The sequence below is a fragment of the Haplochromis burtoni genome, unplaced genomic scaffold (genome assembly GCF_018398535.1).
Source record: "Haplochromis burtoni strain Fernald_Lab_line unplaced genomic scaffold, NCSU_Asbu1 Contig_371, whole genome shotgun sequence".
Taxonomy (NCBI): domain Eukaryota; kingdom Metazoa; phylum Chordata; class Actinopteri; order Cichliformes; family Cichlidae; genus Haplochromis; species Haplochromis burtoni.
In genome coordinates this window covers 9,627-27,948 of record NW_024582732.1, presented here as the reverse complement: position 1 = coordinate 27,948, position 18,322 = coordinate 9,627, and the positions used below count along the sequence as shown (strand labels likewise).

The 18,322-nt window shown below is 42.6% G+C and overlaps 2 protein-coding genes across 2 annotated transcripts in view; both read right to left on the bottom strand.

Moving 5' to 3' along the window:
- Window positions 1-10,939, bottom strand: part of LOC102309710 (potassium channel, subfamily K, member 9) — a 51,824-nt gene extending 40,885 nt beyond the window's left edge. Inside the window, exon 1 of the mRNA XM_005947302.3 lies at window positions 9,373-10,939. Coding sequence (XP_005947364.1) covers window positions 9,373-9,958 — 586 coding nt within the window. The 5' untranslated portion in view covers window positions 9,959-10,939. The remainder of the gene's footprint in view (window positions 1-9,372) is intronic.
- Window positions 10,940-16,675: 5,736 nt separating this feature from the next.
- On the bottom strand, window positions 16,676-18,038 carry LOC121815922 (diphosphoinositol polyphosphate phosphohydrolase 3-beta-like). The gene has a single exon (XM_042228963.1). It carries the CDS (start codon window positions 17,704-17,706, stop codon window positions 17,143-17,145), a length of 564 nt encoding a protein of 187 aa, XP_042084897.1. The 5' UTR covers window positions 17,707-18,038; the 3' UTR covers window positions 16,676-17,142.
- Window positions 18,039-18,322: the final 284 nt, after the last annotated feature.

Sequence of the window (18,322 nt, the reverse complement as noted above, 5' to 3'; positions counted from 1 at the left end):
TGAACATGTCACCAATTTTCTAAGTAAATATATTTATAAAGGTGCTATTGACATGAAATTCTCACCAGATGTCTGTAACAACCCATCAGATCCACACATGCACCTGAGCCCAAAGACTTAAGCCAGGTATAAAGACATAAAGGAGTCCAACCTGGAACCAGCAAGGTGTACCTAATAAACATGATGTGAGTTTATGAACATCTCCATTATCTAGTTTTTTTATTGTTTGCAACTTTTTTTGTTGCAGCAAGTCCAATGTTTATCAAGTTTATCACCTCAGTTTAATCCGGTCTTTAAGCGATGACGTATGAATCCTGCTTCCGGGTCCAAACTACTCTGCGTTTATCAAGGCTGTTGTGTTTCTAACATGTTTTAATGCTTTGTATCTTGTTCTGTTTAATCTTAACAAGCCCCTAAAAAACGCAGTGATCACTGTCGGCCTCTCTCGGTTTTTATTACCATTGTTTATTTTAAAGCTCATTTTTAGGACCTGACAATGTAACTACGGCCCAGCCCATGCAGCAGTATATTAAAGTTACGTTGAAACCAAGCACACCATTGTTTTTCTTGTGACATTACCAATAAGTTTGATGTGTCACATGGCCCTCTTCCTATTGAAAAAACATAAGTTGTATCCCAGATGGCCGACTTCTAAATGGCCACCATGTTCACCACCCATCTTGAGGAGTTTGCCCCCTCACATATACTAATGTGCCACAAACAGGACTTTAATATCACCAACCATTCCCATTTTATTACGGTGTATCCATATAAATGGCCCACCCTGTATATCAGAGTCTGAGGTGTGTGTTCTCAAACAAAATTACAGGGGAAAAAGTAGACCCGATTGCAGGCAGTAATCATTTGTCTGTGCAATATTTTGTGCCAGTCGTTGACACATTTTAGTTAAAATTCTTAAGATGAAACCAACTCCGAGCTGAACCTCGTGGTTCAGGAAAAAGGTCTAAAAAATATCCACTAACACACGTCACAATGATTACTTATAGGACTGGAAAGATTTAGTACATTTTTACAGAATAGAAATGTGGTTATTTTTATTCCATTGCTTCTTAAATGATCTGAGAAGTGAGCTTTAGGTTAAAAAATGAATTAGTCAGTTGTTTGGATTGATGACAACTAAAGTCTTGCCAAATCAGTAAAAAAAAACAACACTATGGCATTTTTAATTTAAGCCTTTATTCATATCCTTAATTGTACCATAATGTGCTATTAATCATTATAAATGTGCTGCTCAGTGTCTTGTATTATTAATGAGCAAATCACCTGGATTTAAAATACACTGTATACTCCATCATGCACTGCTTGAGAGAGGAAATCATCTAATCCGGTGTCCTTGATTTATGTGTCTATGCAAAGTAATGTGAAAGTCGTGGTTTTCCAGCTCATAATGGCATCAAGAAAATTCATATAAGACTCTGTGTTTATTTTACCTGCACAGCATGAGGTGCAGTAACTGCTGCACCACTGCCAGCCAAGAAAAGCAAAGTTGAACAGTGATGTAAAATATACATTGTATGTCCAGCTCTCCTATCAGTCCTTGAGGTGCATACAGATTGTCCATGTTGGACAACTGAATCTGTATTTAGCTCTTACTGGACTGACCCTTCAGCCCATCTCACACACACACAAACACACAACAATCACTGTCTGCATGCTTCACTTTGCCAGGACTCTACCTCACAATTCCTGTCAAGATTACAGTGTTTATTATCAAACCAGAGGATGACGAGCAAAAAGCTGTTTTTAGCAGCTTGTAGCCCGACTGCAGTATCACACCAATCAGAGGACGTGCATTCTATGTAAATGGATCCTAACACATCTGCATATTGCATGTCAATCACATGTAATATGCCTTTCTCGCCCAAGCATATACCATCTATATAAGTCATACACACCATGACCAATAACACCTCAGCTTATTCAGTAAAAACAGTATGACTTATATTGACAATCAGTTAATATTTACACACTACTTTTCTACCATTAGATCATTTATAGATATTATAAAAACCTTACAGTCCATAAAGACTTGTTTTAAACAGGTGGCCTCATAAAGTACTCTCTCTGAGTGGACTGCTACATAAACCGGCCTCAGTAAGTGAGCACAGGTTCACAAAGCCTGCAAGAAGACGTGTGCTGGAAGTGCCAGTTGCTTTGCAGTGTAATGGAAACTGTGACTGGCACAATAGCTCCAACAGAGACGCAGCATCTGACTCATCTTCACAAAGAGCTTTCATTAGAAAGGACGGGTGATGAATTTATCTACGAGGACACCACTCACTTATGGAGCACTACAAAATAAAAGCATTTCACTTTACTTTTCTGAAAATAGGCTTTCACAGTTTCACTATTGAATCATGTTAAGTTATTCACCTTGGGTTTCCTCTAGCCTTGTATCTCTGTGGACAATAACGATAATAACGTGTTACTACAGAGTACTTCTCAGCTGCAACGGTCAACATTTGTAAGTTACTGGTGCTACACAAAACTGTATTTAAGGTGAAAAGGGTTAGCGCTGGGGAAAAACCCACAAACCTGTAAACACTGACTTCCTGCTCGACACTAGACAGCAGTGTTTGAGCGCAGCTAGTCCATGAAGCCGCTGGAGGTTTTTTCATAGCTAAACTTGTCTGTAGCGCAGGGTACTACTATACTGTGTAGCCCTGGCAGGCCTAAACACCTAGAGCACAACATAGAGCTTTTACAGAAGCTGTGTGTTATGCTAACTAATAAAGGTTATGAGTCTACTCTTCCTGTTAGCCATTTTATACAAATAAAAGCAGTTAAATAATCTAAAGAAGGAATAAAAATCTATCCCAGATGAGCCACCACATTAATTATTACTGTTTCATCTGTTTAGTTTTTATACATGCATTTAGGTTTGCTAATTATAGATTTAAGCTAAAGCATCGTTGGATGTGGAAATTTCTGCTAGCATGCTTGTTCTACTAGCTCAATTTATTTTTTTAAATCAACTTAAAGGAGGAATAGCTTTATTTGTTTATCATGCTGATCTCTGACTATAATGTAGGATAAAGCTAAAAGACTCATTGGTCTAGATGCTTGTCTTTGATTAGCTCGTGCTAATCAAATTTGATTAACTCATGCTAATCATCTGCTGTCATGCTAATTGCTAATATGTTACTCTGATTTCGTCATTATTTTCTCTTACATTTGGCTGATATTGTTTATGTAATATGAATTGTAGTTTTGATGGTTCAAACTGTAAAAGAGGAGATTGAAAAAATCTTTAATTTGAGGTATAAGACCTTATTTTATATTCGATTATAAAGCATTATGTTTTTGTTTGAAATGTAATTAGGGTTTAAAGTGGTGCTCACACTGATAAACCTTTATTAGACTGCGTGTCATGGAACACTTTGATAATGTTTTGGCGCATCATAACAGGACACAGTGAATAATTACACCATATGTGGCACATTAATATTGACAAGAATTTTGTTACAGTTTGAGTCACTGTCCAAAAATATAACTGGTGACAGTTTTCAGTCATACCCTGAACTGTTTATATCCACTGTATAGACAAATGTTGATATTTCCAGACAGTTGGCAGAGATGACTTTCACCTTTTAAGCTGTCTTTAGTCTCCTGGCAACATGAGGCAGGTGTATAAGCTCACCATAGCACGCTGTTGTTGCTCTTCTCCCTCTGAGCAGAGTTTCGGCGAGAACACTTCGCACTCGCCACATGCTGTCATCACATTTGAAGCAATTAATCATGAGAAATAAATAGAGTGAACTTGCAGGCCGGTCTGAATCGAGGGGTGCTGTGCAGAGTGCTTACAGCTTCATCCTGGCAGCCGAGATGGGCCCCTCAAGACAGCTGCTCTGACAGTCAAGTCAATTCAGTTTTATTTATAAACCTGCAAATCACGACAAAAGTCATCTCAGGGCCTTTATACATACTAAGGCTGAGACCTGCACTAACATCATCTCAGCTGGGCTCCAGTTTCAGGCCTCTGGCCTTTTCTCTCATGATCAGGAGTATGATGGTAATAAAAATTAGCTTCTGATCACGATTTGCACTATAACTTTTCCTGGGCCTAAGGCACGCCCAGGTGAGGCTTCCAGATGTAGATGATAGACCAGATTTTTTTTTAAAAAATCATCTGTAAGTATATTAAGTATACATCCTTAATTTAAAGTGCAGCCCTGACATTCAGGGTTTTTCATCCTGCAGCTCTCCCTGTTATTACCACAACTACTATCTCCAACTCCTGTTACCACTGCTGCTGTTACAGTAAAGAATTTTCAGTAGCATTTGAACTGAACTGTATTCACACTGGTCATACATAGAAAAGAATCATTTCCAGTGTTAACTCTATTAAAAACTGTATCTATTCAGTTTTGACCCTATAACTCCAAGTATATCATATTTGATACCTGAGTTTTTAGACCTCTACAGCATCTATCCTAACAGGCTTATATGTTTTTGATACAAAAATGATACAAATTTAAACTTATACAATCAATTTCCCTCTTTTTCATTTTATGAAAGGTTCAGTAACCTGGGAATTGGCAATTTATCTCAATTTATCTCAGGAATTTATTTTTAATATAAAATCCAAGCAAAGTGAGAAGGTTAATTGCTTTGGTTTCTTTGCAGTGGCCCTCCCACAGCTTGTTTGTTCGCTCATGTTAACCAAAACACTTTTTCTAAATGATGATCAATACTGAAGTAATTATTTTCCTTTAAAACAAGATTTTTCTTTAAAAAAAGAAAACTAAATTAAATTACTACAATATTTTGGGATTCATGTAGTAAATACAATATATAATTTTATATAATATTTATTCACTTCACTTTATGGGTGATTCTTTTACTTTATCACCAATGAGTATGTGATGCAGTTGGACTCATGGGGTATGCATCGATATTAATAGAAAGATCTTTAAAGATTTATAGTGAGCCAATGATGAATGTACCTGGCTGAATGCTGGCAGGTTTTACAGTAAGATGGTAACCTGTCTTATCGATACGGTCATGTGATATTCGGTGTATAGTGTGTGTTTTATACCCCTGTATATGTACATAACCAAGAAAAACAACGTGTAGTACCACATATCTTAATAGAGATCTTTGTACCTCACTTGCATAGTCCCTCGTGTTCACACTGAATTTAATTAGCTTCCACAAACAGCTCATAGTTGACACAGCCCAAATTGGTCCCTTATCTTTGCAGCAGTTTCATTTCACACAAAACTACTTCCACTTTTAGCGGCTGAAATAATGACTGGAAAAACAAAACGGGCTTCATTATTTCTGAGAACAGGTAGGAGTGTAAGAATTAAAGTTCCCATTGTCAGATGAATGTTATTTTTGAGCGTGCCATCCAATCATTGAGTGAACTCATCAAATCAGAGAGAGAAAAGAAAAATCAAAGCTCCACTGCCTAAAGGCACAAACGGCTGGGTCAAATACAACCCACAAGTAAGATTTAACCTACTTGGAGTGTCAGATGAAACCTTATGAAGTCTGAAGTGGCTGGAAAATCACCAAAAAAGATATCAAACTCACATCAAGACACTTTTCTGTGATTGCCTTGACTTTCCAGTTGTACAGTGTCCCCAAGGCACCAAGAAAATAAATGCCATCTGACTAAAACCTACTGTAATATCATTGAGAGTATTGAACATATCAAACTCACTGAACTTCGCTATGACCAGGTGACGGTTTCATCTAATGAAAACTGTCTTTGTCCATTTTGTCCAGTCTGTGCTTCATCGTTGTTTTTTGTTTTGTTTTTTCTCAGAGAAGAAGAAGAACTCTCTTGCTTGATGAAAAAGCAAAGTTTGGTGATCTTGCAGGCTTGTGCTCTAAAGCACAGAGTCGTTTGCTTTCAGGTCAGATGTACATTTTAGGAGCATTCAATCATTGGGTGGATGACTAATTTCTAACATAAAAAATGATGTCTTGAGACAGCTGTTTGGTGGTTTTCAGTAAATCAGATGGATTTGTGCATTTGTTTTTGGACCGTTTTTAACTCTGGATTGAGACATATTTGACACAAAAACAAGCACTAACATGGCAACCCCAGAGTGGAGCTCTGTGGCACAGAGAGATCAGATATATGACCCTTAGAAATCCTGGAAACAAATTTTAATTACCTTCATTAATTTGACACAAATTTCTTTTAAAAAGGTAAATATCAGGGTACCATGCCAGTAAATACACTATATCATATTAGTTATGTTAATCATTTATATATATTATGCAGTACTGTGAAAAAAGTCTTGGTTCCACCTACATTTTTAAAAATATTTTACTATAAAAATGGGAAATTGGTGCAGTGAGTTATAGCAAACATAAATGTAGATACAGTAGATAAAACAAAAACAGCAAATGTGCAATTCTCACTTGCACTTGAAAGTCGGTCATCTTTATTCTTCAACGCTGCCTCGACTCTCTCAGCCAAGTTTTCCTGTAATTTCTTTAAGTAGCCTTCAAGAATAATTCTCCAGGCCTCTTGAATGACTTTCAAAGCTCTTCTTTGGATGTCGACTGTCTTTTGTTTTTCTTTCAAGAAAACCCACAGTGCTTGAATAATGTTGAGGTGGATCCTCTGTGGAGGTCAATCCAATCCACACTGTTCCCCTGTGTTTTACTGTCCAGGTGTGCTTTTACACCAGTAGTGCAGTTTGGGATGATTGTCATGCTTAAAGTCACTGTTGTACGTGACCTCCTGCTTACATACTGATGAGGGTTTGAATCAAGAATGTCAAATTAGGATTCATCAGTCCATGTGACCTGTTGCAGCTGATTTTCTGTTTGGTTCTTATGTAATTTGGCAGACATCACCCTTTTCTCCCTGTTGCCCTTCCTGGGTTTTTGACAGCCACCAGTTCACAGTAGATGAACTGGAGGACCAGATGTATGTGTCAGGTTCTGTGTCAGCTCTTTCATTTAGTTTTTCTGCTTCTTAAGGGCGTGACTTTCAAACACTGTTCATCTGCTGTAGATAATTTTTAGGTCTGATGCTTCTTCTTTTGCCCTTCACTTCTCCAGTTTCTGGTGCAAAAGTACTTTTGTATTCCATTTAAACTGAGTGATCTTTGGCATTTTCTATAGATTCAACAAAAGAAACAGGAGCACGTTATGTACTTTGCTAAGTTGTCTCTTGTGTTCATCTTATAATCAAAAGAAACACTTTGAAAGACCTTCAGAAAGGCTGGAGGACTTAATCTCAAGAACACTTTCAGAAAGATTCAAGAAAGTCTGACCCCTTGAAAGTAGAACTGTAAAATATGAAAAAGCTTTTGCACAGTACTACATGAATTTAGAATAGAATAGAATAGAATATTTACATATGTCATCTAAAGTGCAAATAAATCCAATCTGATTTAAAGAAGCGTTCCAATTCAAAAATAAGTAATATATGGCAGGTGTGAAGTACACATACAGTACTTGTTAGTGAGGTCAGTTTATTGTTGTTTTGTGGTTTATCGTGGTGAAAACAACAAAACCATCACAAGACTAACGCAAAACTAATCCTTTAAAATAAAAAAAGGTGGTGGGAGGGGGGGGGGTCTAAAAGAGGAACATTTATCTGTATCCTTCTTTTTTTAAATGTACCTTTAAATGAATAATCAAACTGAAGTCCCGCTGAATGCTCTGTTCGCCTGGTGTTTTACATTAGAGCACCGCAATTATAAGTCAATGCTGATTTTAGCGACTTTTTGCAGAACGGCCTGACTGTGTCAGCTTTCTCTTTGTGGTGCATTTCTAAAATGAAATGAAGCTCTTGTAATCAATAACTTTTTGGACAGTGTTCTTTTCTCGTCTCTTTCTTTTCTGCAGGCTGATACAATAATATAATTCCCATCCTGCACAAGTGGACTCAAAACAATTGTGTGTCTAATCCCATCCTCTTCCTCAGTTTAACGCGTCACACCAGGAAGTCAACTAAAGGTCAGACCTTCACATGTTGCAAAGGGGGAAAAAGAGAAAGAAAAGTTGGGCTGTCCTCTAAACTATTGGAACTTAAGAGTATGATAACGCATAAAGAGCGCTGTCTCCCACAGAGCTGCAGTAAATGTGGCCACTTCACCCGACGTGAATATTACAATGGCTCTCGTTGTAGCCTGGAAACAAAAGTAGATCCACCTTCACTGCGCCGTGCTGGTGTCTCTTTTAGGTGTTGCCTGGCCAGCTATGAGCCTAGTGCATTAGTCCTCCTCCCCATTAGAAAATCATCTTGAATAACACCATGTCGAGTCTCTGTGACCTCTGCGTAAAAAGAAGTTCGTTTTCGAGTTTCGGACTTTTTACAATCCCAATCTGGGCTGATTAAAAGGTCGGATTTGTTCTATTTTATTATTTTGCTGAGTTCATTTCAATTAATGCAATTAATTACAAGTCGCTTCAATCTGACATTATGGTTAGTATGATTACTAAAATGCATTACTAAAATGCACTCCGACGGTGGAGCGTAAACAAAGACAAACTCGGTTTACCCCTCCTTCCCAGCTTGAAATAAACCTTTATGACGCACATGCGTCAGAGCCAGGGGCGTCAGACTGATGTGATGTATGTTGCATTTTAGGAGACTCATAAAAATAAATGCAAGGAATGGAAGGAAAGTGGGATGGTTTTTTGCCCACGGGCGGGCCCTGCAGCTGTCTTTATTTGTAGCCAAGTTGGAGCAAAGTGTTCACTGTCCTTTTTTTGTTCTTGTGGAAAACCATTAAACCTAATGTAAATATAACCACAGGGACAAAACACACAGTTTCTTTTTAAAAGCAGGATCTGAGCAGGATCTCTTGGAGTGACGTCAGGTTTCAGTTGCTGAACTCTCGTCCTGCCTGCGGCTGCACTCAGAGGAACTGTCTCTTTCAGCACCAACACACCGCCCGCTGCTCTTCTTCCAGCCACAGCTTTGTCTCTCCGGCCTCTCAGGATCAGTCTCGGGGTGTCTCACAGCCTGAGCTCGATCTGCTCTGTCAGACTTTCCTGGTGACGCATCGTTAAAAGTTCAAATTGTGCAGCTGCACGAAAAGAAATGATGTATGTTTCCACAGTGCACTCGAGCACATCACGCTACGTCATTCTTCCGCGTAATTTAACCTACAGGTGATGTTCAGGAGCTTAAATCTCACGAGGCTGATGACACACAAAGCTCCATTCTCACCGCGCAGTTCCCTTTGGAGCAGGGAGCGAGTGCTGCAACATGTTGCTTAAAACTTTACCTACAGACGTGTACTGTAAATATGTTCCTGCTCTCCCCTAATTGTTGCTGACAGCCCGCTTTATCGCCCTAAAAATGTAACTGTCCTCGTCAAAGATCACAGTGAGCCTGTAAAGATTTATACACATGTTAGAGTTTAGGCTTACCTATGGTGGTTATCACCGTGATGGCAAAGTAAAATGACCCTGCGAATTTCCACTGCACCCCGGCTCTGTGGGGCTCAGCCTCCATGATGATGCTCTCCAGTTTGCGGTAATCATCCTCGCTGATGTTATATTTCCCCTGGAGACGCTTCTCCTCGGCTTCCAGCTGCTCTTTTTCACGCATCTCGAAGTCGGACTCCAGGGCGTCAAAGACAGCGGCCCCGACGAGCAGGTATGTAAACGTGCAAATGATCAGGGACAGGGTCCGCACGTTTTGCCGCTTCATGGCCAACAGGAACCGGCGACCGAGGGGCTCATGTCCCCTCGGATTCTCCGGGAAGACGCAGCAAGCGTGGGGATAGCCGTGTGGACAGCGCCTGGAGGCGGAGGCGCGGAAAGGTGCGCTCCGGTGAACGCCGGAGTTGGAGCCCCCCGCCTTGTTGTGATCCCGGTGGCAGAAGCCCAAATCCTGCTCCTGGTTAGTGGAGAGACACAAGAGACTGCTCGAGCGCCTGGACCAGGAGCCTTGCAGCCGAGAGACCCTGCGCAAGACCTGCCCAAACCAAGTCCTCCCGGTGCGCAGTGCCATCAACAAGCTGCTTCCAAGCTCGTCTGTTGCTCTCTGTTCTCTACGTAGGTCGGAATGAACCACAGAAATCAGCACTGACGGATCCTTTCTTTTTCTTTCCTGCTCCAGTCGAACTTTGTCTGTGAGGAGAATTAAAATGTCCTACAGCCGAGCATCTTCCCGCGGGTCTTTAAGTTTCAGCTAAACAACAACAACCTGTTCATCCTAACATCTCCGGGATATTTTTAGCTGCCATTCTCCACACACGGGAGAGAGAGGAAGACAGAGAAAAAAATCAATTTACTGTCCGCGGAACCCTCAGATCTTCCTCGCAAGCGGCGGACATCCTCATCACAAATGTGCTGAGTCGTCCCTAAGATGGGAGGGTCACGGATAAGGAGAGTGGCGGAGAGTTTGGAGTTGTTACTCACACAATGCACATGAAAGATTCACGGCTCCGTATCTGTTGCTTCATCCGCGCCTCAGCTCAACACTTGTTGTTGTTTTAGGAATGGAAAAAAAAATCCTAATAACTATCAAAACAGTTTCCATCGGAACGAAAAGTTTCCTTCAAAGGTAAATGTGTTTAGCAGCTGGAGCTGCAGGAAAAAGACACTTTACTCGTGGAATAAACACAGCTGCTCACAGCGCACTCCGTGTCCGCAGTGGCACTCATGCTCTGTTGCGCACACCGCGCTCCAAAGCTCCTCTCCCGATCTGTATGCTCATCACTTTGATTTGGGACGAAAAAAAAGAAAAGAAAGAAAAACCCACATGTGTGTTTTTACTCCTCGTGTCGGGGTTTCTCAGTTCACCGTGCGTGTCACGAGCTGCTTGTATTTTGAAGGCTCCACATTTGATGTCACCACTCACTCCAGACGCTGCTCGGTGGGCGTCGCTCCTCCTTTTCTCAGCGTTTTTCTCTTTTTCCAAGTGTCACGATTCAGCTCTCAGTCTGCCCACTCTTGGACGCTTTCTCTCCGCAGGAAAAGCAGCCCGGTGTGCAACAGATAGAGCCCCCTCCCACCCTCCTGTGCTCTCCATTACCAACGACCCCTTCCACTGTGACCACTCCTACTCATTATATGGACCGAGAGAGTTCACTTTAATGTTCACAATAAAGCTTTTTCTTTCCCTCCACATTCTGGCAGCAGCGGGAATCAGCTCTCCGGACCGGACTCAGCTGCGCATGTTAGCGCGCTCTCCATGGTGCTGAGGACAGACGGACGGAAAGCGCACTGCTCTGCACCATACAGACACGGGTTTTTGTACACATACTTTAAACAGGCACAGAAACACGTGACATGCAACAAGGAGGCATTCGAGTGCATTTTAAACAGAAAATCGAGACTGGGTTCCCACATGGCAGCAGCGGGAGACTGTCCCGCAGCAATTACAGTAATCTGATTAACAGCAGTGATGATAATCAGCTAGTTTTTTCTGAACTTCAATCCGAAACATTTACACTGCAGTTTGTCTGAGTTTGATCCACAGTGTCCACGTTTTACACATTCCACACAACAGTGGAGGGTAAACGCAGACAGACCATGCGTGCTGAATCCTGTGCGTGCATGCGGACTCAGGTTCATCAGACTTACGTGCCTAAAAGATCGGATTGCACTCACACCTCATATTGACCTCACCTCTCTCATAAAGTACCCAGAACTTCTCTTAAAAGGAAAAACTACGGGATTTCTACAAAGTCTGGCACATAAGTCGAATTAGAAGACGCCATCTGCATGATGTTCCTTGCTTATGTAGAGCCCCGGAGTCATACCACAGAACAGTGTTTCTTGGTTTATCGTCAGTTTTATCTGTATAGCACTAAATCACAGTCACCTCATGGTGCTTTAAATTGTCCTGTAAAGTCTCTACAATAATAATCTGTGGAAACTATAAATGAGCTACTGAAATATAAATTAAGAAAAAAAAACATGCAGATTTGTGAAAATGTAAAATGAAAAGCGTAATGTTTTCTCCCCTGAAATCTTCAGTTTTGTTTTCTTTGTTTTTCACTTTGCCAGTAACAGTGTTCTTCTGCAAACAAGGACATAACATAATCCATGTTGTCTTACTTTAAAGGGAAATTTCCTTGCTCATCCCAACTCTACAAAAATAGAATTTTTTACAACCCTTTCAATGAAAAACACAATCATGTTATTATTGAAATAATTGTTCAAATGAAAACAATATAAAAACGAATATTTCTATTTATCTAGTTTGTTAGTTCATTAGTTATTTAATGTGTGTCTCTTCCTTAACAGTTCAGTTATTTAATTATCATAGCACACAGACAAAAAAATAAAATAAAAATGTAGGAGAAATGGGGGTCAAAGGTTAGTCAGAGCCCACAGCTTTATTGGACCTGAGACCTAAAATACACAAATAATAAAGCACTTTTGTGAAATACAGTATCATTCCACTACAGATTTATAAGGTGATCTTGAGCAAGGCAGTTAATCCCGTGCAGCAGTAGGAACAGACTTGTGATTCTGACAGCTGCATTTGTCTCCATGCGTCAGACAACAAAACATTTCAGTTCAGACATTTAGAGGCACGCTTCTTTGTGCTGAACCTAAAGGTTACGAGAGCAGTCCTGTACAGATTAAAGGTCCAAATGTGATATCATAAAAAACACGAATACGACATGAATAACAATTATGACCTGGCTGTGAAAAAGTATACATTTTGGCATATCAGACCTTTGTGTTGCAGCCATGTCTCCTGGCAGTAGGCTGCTAAGTTTCTAAAAAGATGTGGTGTGAGTCACTGCAATCTGCCTTCAGTCTGACTTGAAAGGAAGAAAAAGTAGAGCTGTCCAGAGACGGCATTTTTCTTTTCCACGATCTAGGATCCTGACCTTGTGTCAGTCATGTTGAAGGACACAGAGTCATTAAATAAAACAGCAGAAGCATTTTGCACACAATTACTGGAGAGTAGGACTAAAGAGAAAGCTGACCAGCAAGGGTTCATTTGAGTCACTGCTGTTTCATTACATGCCACTTGTGATGGACCGAGCAGCGAAGGAAACTTAGGCACAGGTTAAAGTCCAAAAAAAAGATTTTTTTTTCCCCCCCATTTAACCCAAAAACATAATTGGTCAAATCATGCAGAAAGAATCAAAATCTTGGGCCCATAAAAGAGGTCAAAACAACAGAAAATAATCACTGTGTGGCTGTAAGGGCAGCCATCACACACGCCTCCTCTTCAGGTCTCTCCCTGGGACAGCAAGAGAGAGTCTGCAGTGCAGTTATCCTTGTCGGGGATGTGGTTGATGGTGAACCGGAATGGCTGGATTGCAAGGTACCATCGCGTGATCCTTCCATTTGTGTCCTTCATTCTCTCTATCCATTGAAAAGCCTTGTGGTCCGTTTCCAGTATGAATTCCCGTCCAAGAAGATTAAAGGAGTCCAGGGAGTCCACTTCCCTCGGAAACAGCTTGCGGCTGATGAAGGCCACTGGATGACGCTCTTTAACAGAACAGCTCCCAATCCTCTCTCTGAGGCATCAGTCTGAAGAATGAAATGTCTCTCAAAATCAGGGCTGTGCAAGACTGGGCTCTTACTCAGAGATTGTCGTAGGTCCTGAAAAGCCATCTTAGCCTCCTCTGTCCAGGTGATCTTATTGGGACTTCGGGCACCAGTCAGATCCGTCAGAACAGCTGCCCCGGCAGGGAAATGAGGGATAAACCAATGATAGAATCCTGCCATACCCAAAAACGATCTCATCTGTTTTCTGGTCTCTAGCAAGGGACAGCTTTCTATGGCGGTGACCTTATCGCCTTGAGGTTTTATTACTCCATTTCCAATCACAAACCCAAGGTACTCAGTTTCAGCCTTGGCAATGGCACACTTAGCTGGATTAACAGTCAACCCTGCAGACTGAAGACGCCCCAATACCTTCCCCAGATGTTGCAGGTGTTCTTCCCAGGTAGAACTGAAAATCACAATGTCATCAAGGTAGGCTGCAGCAAAATCAGACATGTCAGACAGTACCTGGTCCATCAGTCTCTGGAATGTTGCCGGGGCACCATGCAGTCCAAAGGGCATGACTCTAAACTGGAACAAGCCCCACAGGGTCCGGAAAGCAGTCAGCTCTTTTGAGCGCTTGGTCAGTGGTACCTGCCAATAACCCTTGCAGAGGTCTATTGTTGTCAGGGATGTGGCCTTCCCAAGGCGCTCAACCATGTCATCAATGCGGGGAGTTGGATATCAAACTGATATTGCATTCAGGTACCTGAAGTCTATGCAGAAACAGATACTGCCATCCTTCTTTGGCACCAGGACCACTGACTGGTCGTACCAGGCCTTCTGGTGCTGCTGTGCTTCTGCTGGGCTTGGGCCAGCTCCGTCATCTTCTCCAACCGTTCCCGTCTGGACAACATTGACAGCCTGTGATCTTTCTTGGTCACCCTCCCAGGTCTCCCTCAGAAGAGACAAGGAGCCTCGTACCTCATGGCCATACAATAGTTCGAAAGGTGAAAAACCTGTAGAAGCCTGAAGGTACTTCTCTATAAGTAAAGAGGAGGTAGGGCAGCCACTGATCCCAGTCTGTACCAGTTTCATTGACACATTTGCATAACATGTGTTTCAGGGTCTGATTGAAGCGCTCTGTTAGGCCATCTGTCTGAGGGTGGTATGGCGTTGTCCTCAGGCTCTTAATCCCAAGGAGCTGGTACACCTGGTGAGGTCACAGGTGAGGACGACTCAGAGCACAGACAGTGGACTCTGGACTTTGACTGGTGACAGCAGAACCACCTGCTGATCAACGCCGGGAAAACCAAGGAGTTGGTGGTGGACTTCCGGAGACGCAGACCCACCACACTGACACCGGTGAACATCCAGGGAGTGGACATTGAGATAGTGGACTCTTATAGGTACCTGGGTGTTCACCTGAATAATAAACTGGACTGGAGCCACAACACTGATGCTCTTTACAGGAAGGGTCAGAGCAGACTCGACCTGCGGAGGCGGCTGAGGTCATTTGGAGTCCAGGGAGCGCTTCTAAAGACCTTCTATGACTCTGTGGTGGCATCTGTCATTTTTTACAGTGTTGTATGTTGGAGCAGCAGTTTATCAGCAGCTGAGAGGAAGAGGTTGGATAAACTCATCAGGAAGGCCAGCTCTGTTCTGGGATGCACCCTGGACCCAGTGCAGGTGGTGGGAGACAGGACTCTGGCCAAAATAACATCTCTGATGGACAGAGTCTCCCACCCCATGCATGTAAATGTTGCTGAACTGCAGAGCTCCTTCAGTGACAGACTGCTGCATCCTCGATGCACGAAGGAGCGTTTCCGCAGCTCCTTCCTCCCTGCAGCTGTCAGACTGTACAATCAGAACTGCTCCCAACAAACAGATGTTTACATCTGCGCTGTAACTGCAATAAGTTAATTAACCGATTCACACTACAACCTGGTTTGCCTCTTATCTGTAGTTATTTTTATTTAATTTAATAACTGCACAGTACTCTCTGTATATAGTAACCATTGTCCTTAATGTAAATATGTAAGAAAAATTGTGTATGTTTCTGTTCTGTGTCCTGTTTGTATGTGTGTCTTTTTGGCTGCTGTTACAACCAAATTTCCCCTTGTGGGACAATTAAAGGATTATTCTATTCTATCTGCTTCAACAAAGTGGACATAAAGTTAGTGCCACGGTCAGTAAGAATCTCACGAGGAAAACCAACCCTTGAGAAGAACTGTATGAGACAGAAGGCGACTGCTTTGGCTTTTATTGATCTCAAAGGAAAGACCTCTGGATATTTTGTAGCGTAATCTGTCACAACCAGCATGTAACGGTTGCCTGCTTTGCTTCATTCTAGAGGACCAACAACGTCCATTCCTAGCCGTTCAAATGGGGTGCTGATAATTGGTAGAGACTAGAGAGGAGCTCTGGAGAGGGATTAAGAGAAGACTTCTGGCACTGAGGGCAGCTTTTACAGAACAGTGTCACATCCGAGCGCACTCCAGGCCAATGAAAATATTTTCTAATCCGGGCCATGGTTTTGTGCTTTCCCAAGTGGCCAGCCCATGGAATGGAGTGTCTCAAGGAGAGCACCACCAACTGTAATGCTGAACCCTGCTGACGATACAGAATGCCATCTTTCAGCAGAAACTCCCCCTTGCTCTTCAAATCTTGCTTAGTTCCTTGGTTCCTCTCTGCAGCTTTCTGGAACAGAGATGTTAGAGATGAATCGTCATGTTGCATTTCAATAATATTAACAGGGATTTTGAAACCCAAAGGTAACTCAGGCTCTGTGCTAGGAGCTGATCGAACAGCAGTATGTAGAAACTTCTCTTGCCGTCTCTGTCCACGTGACTTACGAAACTTCCCGGGTGCAGTCTCTATGTCCGCATCATAGAAGGGCAAGGCACGGAGTGGGTGTAGGGACTCCTCTTTCTTCTTAGCTTGAGCTCTTGTTACTGCAACATTGCATGTATGACTAGGATTCAGCAAGTCAAACACAGGCAGATCTCAACCCAGCACTACTGGAAATGGCAGATTCTCTGCAAAACCAATATTTAGAATATACGTTTGTCCTGGTACTTTGATGTACAGATCTGCTGTTGGATATGACCTGTCATCCCCATGAATGCAGCAAACGGATTCTCTCCACATTATTAATTTTATTTGCGGGAACAAAGTCTCGGTGCACAAGAGTCTGAGTACTTCCTGAGTCAACAAGGGCCTTTAATGGTTTCCCATCAACCTCAACCAATGTCATTTTGAACCCATTCTTTTTTTATTTTTTTTTTCTTCACTGTCGACTACGCTTTATTAGAATTCACGCAGCATATTCGTTCAAATAAAATGACATAAAAAGGACCATCAGTGAAACAAAACAACCCCAATACCACATTCATACAAAGTTTCTGTAAGGCATTCCTTCACGAGGTCACTCGTACCAGCAGAGTCTGCAGCTTCTTCGTCCCAAACTCCAGCTCCTCATTCTGACATTTGCCAGCAAAAGAAAAGTGTTCGATTTAGCCACAATCACAGTTTCTCTGCCAGAGTGTTCCCAGCTTCTCCTGCTCAGTCTTTAACACGGCTCTGGCAATGGCTTTGGTCTGTCCTGCAGCTAAGATTAGAAACTATACATACAAGAAGAGCCACAACTCTGAAAAAGTCTTTAGATTCATGCACGAGACTGTACAGACTTTAGGTGAACTGTCTCAGCTAGACAGGACAGGAGGTTGAGTTGCAGTCCTATCTGCAGGAGGAGCCCAGCACGCTGCCCGTCGAGGGTGTGGTGGGTGTAGCGCTGTAATGGGGGTAGTTGTCATTTGATGAGGGGCTCGGGAGGATGGAGTTTCCATTGGTGGGAGAGCAGCTGAGCTGGAGCCTCCGCAGGTACTCGGCGTGAACGGGTTTGTGGCTCTGCAGCACTTTGATGGCTTCTTCCACGGTGAACCACTCCCGCTTACGACCTATGTTGACAGAGTCTTCCCAGTCCTCTAGGGTTTCCGTCACAGTCAACACGTACACGTACGTTCGGTGCTTACGATCTTGGTTTTGCTCAAATACACCAAGCAAGCGTCCTAGTTTGCCCTTCACACCGGCCTCCTCAAACACTTCTCGCACTGCTGCGCCACATGGCTCCTCCTCTGGCTCCATCCCTCCTCCGAGGACGATCCACTGGTCTGGATGCCGACTGCTGCTGACCAGCAGAACCTCTTCTTCACGTTCATTCTTGAAACACAGACATGCCGCTCTCTTCTTGAAACCGTCGCCATCGTATGTCCTGGTCTGGTTTGGTTTGAGCTTCATCATTGATTTGGAAATGTGCCTCCTTGAGTAAGAACCGGCAAAAAAAAAGCAAAATAAAAGAAGAAAAAAAGGTGGAGGGGGTGTCCAATTAGTCAACAGCACAGCCGCCGCATTGTACTGCTCTATGCACCCGATGGGCAGATCAGGAACGGAGGATGTATGAAAGATCTCGTCAGACAATCCTGGATTTAAGCTTGTCCTTGTGAAAATAAGCACAAATCAGAGCCTCTGATGTGTAAGTCAAGACCCCAGATGCTACCTGCGATCTCCAGTCGGCAGTATGTGCGCGCAGACCCGCAGGTTGAGAGCTTATGTAGAGTGCAGCCTACACAGCACAGCCCTCCTCTGGATCCATTTGCGTATGACCGCTGACTCAGTACCTGAACCCATTCTCAAACTCCACTTTAGGCTCCACACTTTGTCGGGGCACAAAACACATCTGAGTTATTTTTGTAGAATTCTTTGGGCACATCGGTTTTGTGTGGCCCTCCATCCCACACAAATAACAAATCACAGTCTTGGGTGGGGGTCTTGACGGCATATTGACAGACTGGCTCTTTGGAGGTTTACTCACCCCTGCTTTCTGGTAGTGAAGGACAGATTTTGAAACATCTCATTT

What these genes read in the sequence shown, in the direction of transcription:
- LOC121815922 (XM_042228963.1), bottom strand. Translation starts at nt 17,706, where the DNA reads ATGATGAAGCTCAAACCAAACCAGACCAGGACATACGATGGCGACGGT.